At 36.8% G+C, this 12,691-nt stretch overlaps 1 protein-coding gene across 1 annotated transcript; it reads right to left on the bottom strand.

Moving 5' to 3' along the window:
- Positions 1-6,308: 6,308 nt before the first annotated feature.
- On the bottom strand, positions 6,309-7,274 carry LOC121458133 (olfactory receptor 51G2-like). Its single transcript, XM_041667268.1, has one exon. The coding sequence runs from the start codon at positions 7,266-7,268 to the stop codon at positions 6,309-6,311; it is 960 nt and encodes a 319-aa protein (XP_041523202.1). The 5' UTR covers positions 7,269-7,274.
- Between the last annotated feature and the right edge of the window lie 5,417 nt (positions 7,275-12,691).

Below are 12,691 nucleotides of genomic sequence, written 5' to 3'. Positions count from 1 at the left end.
AATTGCATTATGACCTCAAAAATAAGTAGCATACATATATCATTTGTTTTATTATATATATATATTATGCATAAAAGGGAAAATTAAGTAGTAGTATATTATACTGTATATAATTATTGCATCCTTCTTCCAATCACTCCCATGTAACCTCTATCTTCCTTTCTTCCCTTCTTCTGGCTTCTTATTAAATTCTCTCTCTCTCTCTCTCTCTCTCTCTCTCTCTGTCTCTCTCATGCATGCATGTACATACACAAACACTCATACATAGATACTCATATGTATTTATAATCCTAAATATATAAATATACCTTTTTAAGTCTGTAGAGGTATGATTTCATGGTTGATCATATTGCCTAATCCAGAGACTGTTTCCTGGCCAAGCTGTTTCCTTCTGTTCACAGCATTCCTTAGTTTCCTGTAGCCTTTTGTCTAGGCTTGGCACCCCATGAGATGTATTCCCTTCCATATTTGCATGTCTGCTTGTATTGGCCCTGTTTAGATCTTGTTCAGGCTCCCACATTATGGAGACATCATAGGTATAGTTTCCATGACATTTCTAGGACTGTGGTCTCACAGCCAACATTCCTTTCCTCTGACTCTTAAAATCTTCCTTCCATAATGTTTCCTGAGTCTTGGATACAGGAGTTGTGTTGTGAATAGATCACCTAGAAATGAGCACCCACAATCACTTATTTCCTTCTCTTTGATTGATTGTTATTTTCTGTATTATTTTCTATCTGTTTCAGAGAAGATTCTTTGTGATGAGACCTACACTGATCTATGGGTTGAAGCATAAAATGTAGAATGAGGTTAGGAATTATGCTAGTTTAATAATCTGGTGGCTGTAAGTTCTCATTTATGATCCATGACCTTAAAAGCCCCAGATAATTGTCTGGATTTCAGGTACCAGACAGGATTTCCTTCTTGCCAAATCCAATTAAAAAGCTGTTGAATGTCACCAAGAAAAGATTGCCACCATGGCACTTTTTGGGTAATTATACCATTGTTGTAATTCATGTTAATTTAATCACTTTCTTTTTATTGCCTTATTTCTCTGGCTGAGAAACCAAGCACTATATTAAATAAAAGTAATGAGAGTAGAAACCTTTGCATAGTTTATTATTTTTGGGGAAGTGCTTTTTGTTTTTCTACATTTAATACAAATATTGATTATTTTAATATTATGTTTTTTTGTATTTAATATTATATATTAATTAATAAATATATTGTTTGATAATTTTATCAAATGAATTTTGATCATAATTATCATGATATAATCCTCTTAACTTCTAAATTAATTAAATTCACCACTTCCTACCTTCCTACCCCTCATAAACTCTTAACTAGTTAAAATACTGATTAAAACAACTGGACAAAGAGAGTTAGTGACTCTGGGGTGCTCAGCCACAAGGGGGACATCTTTACCACACCCTTCTCCTTGTCTCATGGCGTGTAACTACAAAGGAAATGGCAAAAGTGAGAGATGTAGTAAGACTGGAGCCAAACCAGGTCTTCTGAACAATGAATGACAGGACCACTGCACTCACTAATTCATCGAAACTGTAGTTGTCTAAACAATTACTGCATAGGATCAAGACAGGCATCAGTGTCTCGTCGTTAATATGCTGATGTTCTAGATTCATCTGAACTTAATATTTTTCTATTTTTACTATGTATACTTGTGTCTCTCCTTACTTATTTGCCACACATGCCTATGGAGACCAGAAAAGAGCCTATGACACCCTGGGGCTGGAGTTCCAGATAATAGTGGGTTTTACAACATGGGAGTTCATCTCATGTCCTTTGCAGCATTGGCAGTTTTAACTGCTGACTCATCTCACTAGCCCCCTAACAGACCTTTTTCTTATTAATTTAATTTTTGAGAATTTTGTATTTGAGTAATAAACATTATTATATACATCCAACTCCTCGTAAGTTTTCCCTACTCTATCTAAAATTGAAGACCTCTTCTTTAATTTTTATTATGAACACATATTTGTATATAATTTTTATTGAAGACATACTGAATTGTGTCAAATCATTTTGTTTCCATCTTTTGACCTGTAGAAAATGAAAACCCTTATGTTAAAGGAAATAAAAATATAAAAGATAAATTGTCATGTGCTCTTTTATGTTTAGAATCTATACCCATCCCAAATGGCATTCATGGTGCTGGAAGGTTCTCTGCATGTTATTGGGGCCAAAAGTAGTCCACAATGTCACCAAGCTGTGAACAATGTTAGCTATCTAACTGCCCTGGCAACAAACTCTATGGAAGTAACCAAAAGCTTTATGACTAGATTTAATGTCTACATTCACAAGGCAGAACTCATCCCAGGTAGCATTAACAGGAGCCAAAGCTGGTAGTTAGGTAGGTCATGATCCTAGTGGAGAACCTAATACTGTATTACTGCTTTATAAACAAAGTATTGAGCATTCCATCTCAAAGTTCTTATCTTTTTAATCATTGGTTAGTTTCATCTCTCACTCCTAATCAGAGAAGTTTCTTTTTAGAATAAACAGATGGAAGTTAATATAGAGACCTACAACTGACCAATGTACAGAGAGAAAAGACTGTAGAGGGATCATTGGTATCAAACTCCCCACTTGACCTCACGGATCATCATGGGAGATGATTGTAAGAGCCAGAGGTAGTAATCACCAGTGTGGAGCCTAACTGCAGTGAGGTAGTAATCACCAGTGTGGAGACTAGCTGCAGTGTTGTAGTATTCACCAGTGTGGAGTGGTAGCTGCAGTGAGGTAGTAATCACCAGTGTGGAGCCTAACTGCAGTGAGGTAGTAATTAATCATCAGTGTGGAGCCTAGCTGCAGTGAGGTAGTAATCACCAAAGAGGAGCCTAGCTGCAGTGAGGCAGTAATCACCAGTGTGGAGCCTAGATGCAGTGAGGTAGTAATCACCAGTGTGGACCCTAGCTGCAATGAGGCAGTAATCACCAGTGTGGAGCCTAGATGCAGTGAGGAAGTAATCACCAGTGTGGAGCCTAGCTGTAGTGAGGCAATATTCACCAATGTGGATCCTATCTGCAGTGAGGCAGTAATCACCAGTGTGGAGCCTAGCTGCAGTGAGGTAGTAATCATCAATGAGGAGCCCAGCTCCAGTGAGGCCACTGCACACATGACCTCATAGCAGCTCAGATTGCAAGCACAAGACCTACACATAATCAAGGCAGCCAAAATACCAGCATGGATCTGGAAAGAACTTTTGACATATTAACACAATCTGAGGAACTATTGCCAATGATGTAGAAAGAGTTTGTTTAATACTCAGTCTAAGAGAAGCTTGTCATGCTGCAATATGATATTCCTACCTTGTGCATACCTATAACTCCAAGTGAACTCATTGGGCTTAATGAAAAGCACATGAAGTTCAGGGCTAAAATTAGAGGGGAATAAATTGGGGGCTAGAATTTACTAAAAATAATTATGTTTGTATGAAAATCTCAAACAAAAATAAACTACAATATATGTCTAAAATGTTATTAGACAGTAAGTCAAATTGAACCAATATTCTTCTTTTATTAAAATACTGAAGAGTGACTTGTACAATTCATTAAATTTACAGTTGTTTTTATTTATTTCTTAATGTGTATCAATAAAATTTTATACTAACCACTAAAATAAACTTTCCTAAACAGATGTGTAACATTTTTAGATTTCCAATAAATAATTTATATTTAAATACAACTTTAACCTTAATTTATTTATTGATAACTAAGTTATTCTGTAATTTACTTGAAAGAAGACATCTGGCACCATTTATGATGAAATTAAGGCATTTGGGGAAAATAGAAATTGTTAGTTATTTTAATCTAGTAAAATTGCTCAACATTTCTCATGCAGATATCCCTGAAGGCAATAACCCAATCAGAAGATATATATATATATATATATATATATATATATATATATATATCAGAAGATATATATATATACAAAATAATTGTTTTGTCTTCTCTATTTTAATTATAAACAAACCACATTAAAGAGTAGAAAATGTACTTCCCTTAAAAGCATACATATTCTAATATGTAAGGAACTTTGAGATTGACTTTCTGTTGTGAATAATAAAATCTGAAAAAACTGAAAAGTTGGCAGTTCTCCTTAATTTTCTATTACTTTTTACATTCTGAGATGATAATATAATTACAACCTTTCTCCCCCCAAAATTACAGAAGATAATCAGTTGTTCATTCATCATCCCCTTTATCATTCTCCATTAATTGATTGGAAATCAATAGTTTTCTTTTTAACGTCTATTGAAAACAAACAGTCTTTTTGTTTTATATTATTTCAGTTAGAATCAAAACAGTGGGTGTTATAAAGGCCTATTCATGTATGTATGTATGTATATATTCATGTTATATATGTGTGTATATAGAAAAGGCACCACATTATGTTCACTACCCCAAACACACACCCCTTCTGTCAGCCTCCTCCCCTTTACTGCTTCCCTGTCTCATCATATTGAGTTTGTTGCAGTTTACTCTTGGACTATTTCATTTTTTGACAATGAGAAGCACACGGTCATTGTAATTGATATTTTGATTTATTTTATGAGTTTTACAGCTGCATACCTTGTGTCACAAAACAAAAACAGAATTACTGAACATCATTCCCACCTTCATTATACTGTCAATAAAATGTGTTATCAATTCCTATTTCATAAATCAGAAAAAAAAACAAAATAACTTTTTAAGATTGTTTTCATAGATGTTGAGATGAGACTGGTGGTCACAGGAGGCTGAAGAATGTATAAAGACGGGATAATGTGAAGAAATATTCCCACGAGATCAGTGTTACAGCTGGACAAGGGTATAGTTCAGATGTCTCATTACACAGGGGTGAGTCTAGTCAACAATAGTGAGCTGTGTATTTCAAACAAAAAACTACAAGAGAATATTTTGAATGCTTTCTCCAAGAAAAAGATAACTGTTTAAGATAAAGTGTTATCTTCTTTGATCATGAGTCAATCCATATATATATTTAACCATCATAGTGTATCCCATATTATTCCGTTATTAAATCAAAAAGATGAAAATTTAATTGATAAAAATGCATAATTCAATTTTTGCTGCAGTGACATAGCATATAATGCCTTTTTATATAGGAAAATTACTTGATGTAATGAACAAACATGCTCTATTTAAGTAATGGAATATATGTAAAATGCATTCTTAGACTATTTTATCATTATCACCTGCAACTATAAAACATATATTTTTGCATATCTACTAATATTTCAGGTCATGAACAAATGCCAAAAGGATATTCAGTCCTCTTTCTTCTGATAATTTATTTTCTTTAGCATGACATTTTGTTTTTCTCTGCTGTCTGCTGATCATCAGTTTGCTGCTTAGGCTCTACCTTGAATTTCCTTTAAGTTCTTTTCATAATCGGATATAAATGAGAAATTCAGAAAGTGAAGTAAACAGTGAAATGGGCACCTCATTGTATTAGTACTGGAACAGCTCTCTGTATTTGACTGACAAGCTAGCTACTGCTCAATTTATTATGTTGAGGATTGCTGAGATACTTGACATTCTTTTCTTTTTTCTTTTTCTTTTTTTGTTTTTGTTGAGACAAGGTTTCTCTGTGGCTTTGAAGCCTGTTCTGGCACTAGTTCTGTAGACTAGGCTGGCCTCAGAGATCCGTCTGCCTCTGCCTCCAGAATCATAGGATTAAAGGCATGCACCACTACCACCCAGCGACTACTGAAATCCTTTAAACATAAGCTTACCTCTAAGAAGACTTGATTGAAATTGTTTCTACTTTATATCATTAAAAAATTGTTTTTTTCTCTGTGATAAAAAAGTTTAAAAGAGTAGCTATATTATCTTTGAAATTTCTATTGAACAATAGAAAAAATAGTAAAGCCCTAAAAATGTTTATAGTTTGACTTGTGGTTACCTAGCATTCAATCTTAAATTGTCGTACACATACAAAAGGTTTCTTTCAGCACATTAGTTATCCATTCAATCATTATTAAGCAAATATTAAACAAATGCCTAATATATTAAAATAAAGTGTTTATAGGAAGGGATGTACATTGAAGGGACAAATAATTGTGCCAGAAAGATTACACCTAATTATATATTTTCAAAATGTTTTTCTATCAAAAATTATAAACCTGAGAAGTATTCTGCTTGCCATTTATTTCTCTTGAACTCTAGTAAAAAATAAATTTTATTCAGTAAATATTCTGCAACAATAAAGTCTACCATATCAATCATAATTAATACACAAAATGCAACTTGTAGCTCCATATTTTTATACCCATGGGAGTAGATTTAGTGACCCTGGGTATCTCCAATGCTTGCTCCACCAGACCGGAAGATGCGCAGAATCCTCAGTCGGATCTGCTTAGTCTTTATGGTATAAACAACTGGATTGAGCACTGGAGGAATGAGAAAGTGGAGATAAGAGAGCAACACACGACTGCATGGGGAAGCCCACTTGCCAAATCGGTGGATCATGGACAGGCCAATCATAGGTGTGTAGAAGAGCAGAACAGAACAGATGTGGGAGACACAGGTGTTGAGGGCTTTGAGGCGTTCAGTCTTGGAGGCAATTGACAACACTGTGTGGAGGATCAGTCCATAGGAGAGAACAATGAGCACAGAGTCCACACCCAGGGTGGAGAGAACCACGAACAGGCCATAGACACTGTTGATGTGGGTGTCGGCACAAGCCAGCTTCATAACATCTGGATGCAGGCAGTAAGAGTGCGAAAGCTGGCGCTTCTGGCAGTAAGGCAGCTTTTTCAGCATGATGGGAGCAGGAATGTGCAGACCAATGCTGCGAGCCACAATGGCCAGGCCCAAGCTGGCAATCCGAGGGTTGGTGAGTATGGTGCCATAGCGCAGAGGACTGCTGATGGCCACAACACGATCAAAGGCCATGGTCAGCAGCACAGAGGACTCCATGACAGAGAAAGTATGAATGAAAAATAGCTGGGCAAGGCACATGTCTAATGTAACCTCCCTGACACCCATCATGTAGATTGTGAGCATGGTGGGCAGTGTGGAAGCAGACAGGCCCAGGTCCATCACTGCTAGCATGGATAGAAAGTAGTACATAGGCTGGTGCAGGGAGGGCTCTGACTTTACAACCCACAGGACCAAGCCATTCCCTGAAAGAGAGGCAATGTACACGATGCACAGGGGAATGGAGATCCAGACATACACAGCCTCAATGCCCGGGAGGCCACACAGAAAGAAGGAGGGGCTGGAATGGTTGGAGTGGGCCATGGCAACTGCCAGAGAAGACTCCAAAATCAATGTAATCCCAGGACCTGAGTCCAGAGTGTTGTTAAAACTTCTGAGAGCTGGGATCTAATGGAGACTCTTCAAAATGTTGCTTTCACAACCAAGACTTCTAATTTATCTTACCATTTCTTTTAGTTCATAAGTAGGGAGTCCTTTAAGAAGATGAATTTGTTTAATTGTTAGAAGAAAGTTTTTGTACTTATTAAGACTGCATAATGCAAATATATTTAATACTTAAATTGGAATTTGGCATATGTCCTTAGAAAGGAGCTAAAGAACGTTGGTTCCAAGTCTGTACTACAATTATTGTGTTCAAGCTACCTTCTAACCTAGCTATTATATCACACCTGGTCTAGAATTCAAGGCCTCCTTTCTGTTAATTTCTTCACATTCCTCTACTTTTCAAAAATGATAATTATGATAAATTTTGCCATTTTTCTTTCACATATGAAAATATACTGATAGAATTCACTACCCATGTCTTTCGCTTAATGTACTTTGTGAACAATTTCATATGCATGATTCACATTATTTTTAGATCTATTTTCTTGTATTTTATTCCCATAAATAATTTGCATGCTTGTATGCATGTGTACCATGTGTGTTTCTGGTGTCTGCAAAGGTCAAAAGAGGGCACTGGGTCCTCTGAAAAATGGGTATAATCTATCTTATATGTGTTAAGAATCAAACCCTGGTCTTCTGCAAGAACAACAAGCACTCTACACCAATGAGAAATCTCCCAACCCTATCTTGGGGCAGGACGGATAAGGTGTGTTGGGCAAGTGATGGAGGGAGAGAGTACATGGAGGGGTGGCTAGAATTGATGGCATTTGAGTGTTTGAAAATCTAGTGCCATGGAAACTTCCTGGAATCTATGAGGGTAATTTTAGTGAGGACTCCTAGTAACAGAGGATACAGAGTCTGCACTGGCCATGATTTGTAGCCAAGCAAGGCTTCAAGTTGGGGGACTGGGTTACACTCCAGCTGAGTTGTTGGCTGAGGAGCTCCTCCGGAGATCACTAAACAACCTACGCTGATACTAGGACAGAAGGCCGCTTTCTGAAAACCAACGTAGGGCCCCATTGCCTAGAAAAACTACCACAGAACTCATTGCACATAGAGAGTTGAGTTTGTGTCTCCTTGGAGCCTTCATCCCTGTGCCCTAGTCTCTTTGGCCAGAAAAGGTACTCTGCAGGCTAAGAAAAGAGAAACCTGGACACCCAACTAGCCACAAAACCCTAAACCTACAGTCTGTCCCGCCACCATGATGTGCTAGCACAATGGTGCCTCAGAACTTGTGGGTGTGGCCAACCAATATTTGGCATCACTTGAAAGTCAGTCCCAAGAGGAGCTTAGGGTCTGTACTGCCTGGATGGCCAGAAAGCTGGCTATATAGTCCAGAATCTTAGGCTAGAACCAAACATGACTGGCAAAAAAAAAAAAAAAAATAGAAGAAAAAAGAGGAAGAGAAGAAATCAAAAAGAAAGTCATGAAATAAAACCTAGTGAAATGGTTTCTAATAATATGGACTATACTCCTAAGTTTGTGCCTTGTTTAGTAGTCAACAGAAAGTTTTCCTCTGGCAGTAGATGGAAGCAGGTGCCAAGACTGACAGACAGACATTATGTGGACAGAATCTTGTGTTGGAGGTCTTTACTGGGTCCCTCACCTCAGAGATTGGGGACCCAGAAGACAGGGAGTGAAGACTGTAGGAGTCAGAGGGGATAGTGGACACCGGGGGAAGTTGGCTCACCATATCAGTTAGTGGGGCTCACACGGACTCACAGAGCAGCAAGCAGGGGCCTTCGTGGGTCTACACCTCTGCATGTATATTTTGGTTGTTTGTTAGCTTGGAGTTTCTGTGGGACTCCTAACAGTGGGAATGGGTGTATCTATGACTCTTGCCTACTCTTGGGACTCTTTCCCTCCTCTTGGGTTGCCTTGTCCAGCTTCTGTATGGGGCCTTTTAACTTGTTTTGTCCTGTTTGGATGTCACCTCTTGGAGTTCTCTTTTTTTTCTGAGGAGGAAACAGGGGGAGTGTGTTTGGGTAGAGGAAAGGTGTGGAGGAAGCGGAGAGGACTGGGGAGAGGGGGAACTGTGGTAAGGGTGTATTGTATGAGAGAAGAATCTGCTTTCCATTTATAAAAAAGGAAAAAAAAGAATTGGATCTATAATTTCATCTTTTGGTCTGTCAAAGGAAGATCCTAGACTAGAAATAATTTTGAGTGACCTCCGGTTTTGAATTATGAATATTGTTTTAAGTAGCTGAACACCAAATTCTAATGGATATACTATAATAGTCACGAAACCTATTATTTTTTAAGTATTTATTTTAATTGTTTAATTTTGTGTGTGTGCGTGTGAAGGGGAAACCCCAGTCAATCATCTTGTTTGTAGGGCATCTTCCCCTTAGGCCAATATTTACTTATAAATCTTGAGGGTGTGCTCCCCGCCCTCTCTTTGTTTTTACTGAGCTTCGTGGGAACTCTGGCTTTGTAAGTTCCCCTTTTCTTATCATTATTAAAGCTGAATATTTTATAATAAAGCTAGTCTGGTTAATTCTATCGACCACCCGCCAACATGTGTGCATGTGGTTTTGTGCATATTAGGCTTAAATTCTTATAAATTCTTTTAGTGTTATTGTTCTTTTTCTTAAATTGTTTTCCACTTATAACTTGCCCCCTTGTCCCTCAATTGGATGTGAATTCATGCAGTAGAGAAGCTATGTCAGGTACTGATTTAGTTGCATAGATTAGAGCTCTAACCTATTCACTTAAAGGTCAAAGAAGCACCACAACCAACATTATTCTAATATGTGGAGAAAATAAAACAAAGGGGAAAGAGAAAAACGTATCATACTAGATTAAGAATTGGAGAACTTGGAAGAACCAGTCACGGTGAGAGGACTCAGTTCACTGAAGCCAATTCAGTCCCTATAGAACACTTCATGTCACCTAGCAGAGTAAGTGCCAGCTCTCTAGTGTACTAAACATGTGTCTGTTTGCTCTAGAAATGGAGATGCAGGACTGGTAGCTTTAATATAAATGGCAACCTGTAAATCATGCAGCATTTTAGGTCTCTCAATCCCCAGTTAGGCAGTGTTTTCCCAGACTGAAGCCTTGCCCTTGGTTTCAACAGTGTCTCAAGATGACTGTGTTATTGTAAGATTGAACTGCCACCATCATTAGGTGTAGGATGAGAGTGTAGACAGCTGATGGCGTTTGTCAAAGTCCCACTGACACAGATCTGGGAGAGAAATCGGAACACTCGCTGACACAGAAAGTGTAATCCATACTACAGAGTGCGGGTGGTTCCAGAAAACACATTTACGTATAAACTAGACATCATTATATTAATAATTAAGCAACAGAATTGTGATTATAATAAATAATTGTGCCAAGAGTTTCCCAAGCATTTACCATGAAAAGAATCAAATTTTCACTGAGATAATCTGCTAGGGTATTGGAAGCTAACGAGAATGTGAAATAAGGCATGAATATTTGGGGGCATTTACCAGAATAAACTGGGCATTTGAACACTTCTATAATGGAATAATTCTCATATTCAGCGTGCCAAGTTTCTTTAAATTGGAAAGAGTTTTTTAATAAGCTGAAAGGGTCTCCTCTTACCTCTAAATCACAGTTACATAGGCATAAGTACAATTTGGTTTTAGTACCTTTCAGAAAGAAATGGAATGTGAAAATAAACTGGCAACAGAATATTTTTCTGTTTCTGTATATACTAAGCTCAGATGCTGCCTAGAAAAGAATTTGTGATTGTATATACTCATTTTTCTTGTGCTTTAATTATTTTTACACTTTGTGGAGGGAAGGGATTTAATGATAGGCAGAGGAATATTGTTGAGAATTTGGACCATCTGTTTCTGGTGTTGGTTTCAACACAAAGACAATAGGAGAAATTTGAAAATTGATAAAAATAGCACTTAGTCATGAGATATTTCTCTAAAAATGTCAAGAAGGTAGTATGGGATTACTCCTTTGGAGAAATTCTGCATCTGGCTGGCTAAAAGAGTTTTAGTTATCCCAAGTAGGATAGGGATAGCAAAACCAGAAAATCATGCTGGAATTTCCAACATTGGCAACTTTACAATTAGAACAGTAAATCTTCCCCTTCAAACTATAATAAGAAAATTATACAAGCAAAATTTTCTTGTTCAAAATATTTTCATGTGTATTATATATTAATATACATTTGCATATTTTATACCATATAGATTTTATCTTTATGCAAAGAGAAATTGGTTTTGTATTATTTCTTATAGAATGAATATATCTTTGTGTGTATAAATTTAAAAAGTAGGATGAATAGTCTGTTGCATTCTGTAGTGTTAGAAATTAGATAATAATTGTTAATATTTGTCTTATTTTCTCCTATGTTCTCACCTTAAAGAATACAATGTGTCTTTCAAAGATGATTATTCAAGGATATGGAAAGAGCTGCAGTCAACAGGGATCAGAACGGATTTATTCATTCAGATCATAGTTCTTTCACCTTTCACCTTAGAAGAAAAAAAAGAAATTAAACTACTTTCCAAATCAGCAACTCTACATGATAATTCTGTTCCGAAAAACCTCCCCAGTTTTAGTTCGGACCTTAGGAGGTACACATAGACTTCTCCCCAATTTTAGTTAATATCTACAGGGGTACACATATTAAGACTTCTGGGTCTTCACAACCATGAACATTATAATTCATTTAAGATGAGGAATTATTGCTAGTGAGTTATCAATCTATCTGACAGCTTTGCATTTAATTGACTTTATTTGCTACAAAATGACATTTGAAAAACTCAGTAAGAACCTACCCATTAGCTCCATGAAACAAAGAAGTGAAAAGCTCCTTTTATTTACTGTTACCAGTCAATGGTTATACTTCATACTCTTAATTCAAATTTGGCCCTTTTATTTTTCAAAACCCACATTATTTACTCATCCACAAGGAAACAAGGACAGAGAACTCGTCTCTTCCTCAGGAGCCCAGTGGCAAGGAGTGCTCAGTGAAGAATAATTCTACAGCAAATTAGTCAATGTCCAGGTTATACCCTGAGGAGCACAACAGGGACCATGGGCCTGGTAGCAACCAATGACTTTAACTTTGCCATTAAAAACAAGTCTTAGGTGTTCCAATGCGACAGTATTGCGATAGTTAGCCCTGTGATTCTTCAACAATCTGAGTTTGTATTGCTCTTGGAGACCCCTTAAAGAATAACTAAAACTTGTCTCGTCAAAACATGAACTAAAATTTATCTCTGTTTGTTTCCATTTTTTTTTTCGGTGACTCAATTTTTGAGCCTTTTTATTTTTATAGAGATTTATATTTCGTTACAGCAATCATCTGAGGTGAAACTGTGTTTGGAATTCAACACAGAACTTTTGCATAGTTG

The sequence above is a fragment of the Microtus oregoni genome, unplaced genomic scaffold, assembly GCF_018167655.1.
Source record: "Microtus oregoni isolate MIOR12 unplaced genomic scaffold, Mior012 000016F_ref0000370, whole genome shotgun sequence".
Classification (NCBI taxonomy): Eukaryota; Metazoa; Chordata; class Mammalia; order Rodentia; family Cricetidae; genus Microtus; species Microtus oregoni.
Note: the sequence above shows the minus strand (reverse complement) of the source record. Positions and strands in the feature narration are given on the sequence as shown.

Bases quoted from the DNA above. Each gene is read 5' to 3' on its own strand.
- LOC121458133 (XM_041667268.1), bottom strand. From the start codon at position 7,268: ATGGCCCACTCCAACCATTCCAGCCCCTCCTTCTTTCTGTGTGGCCTC.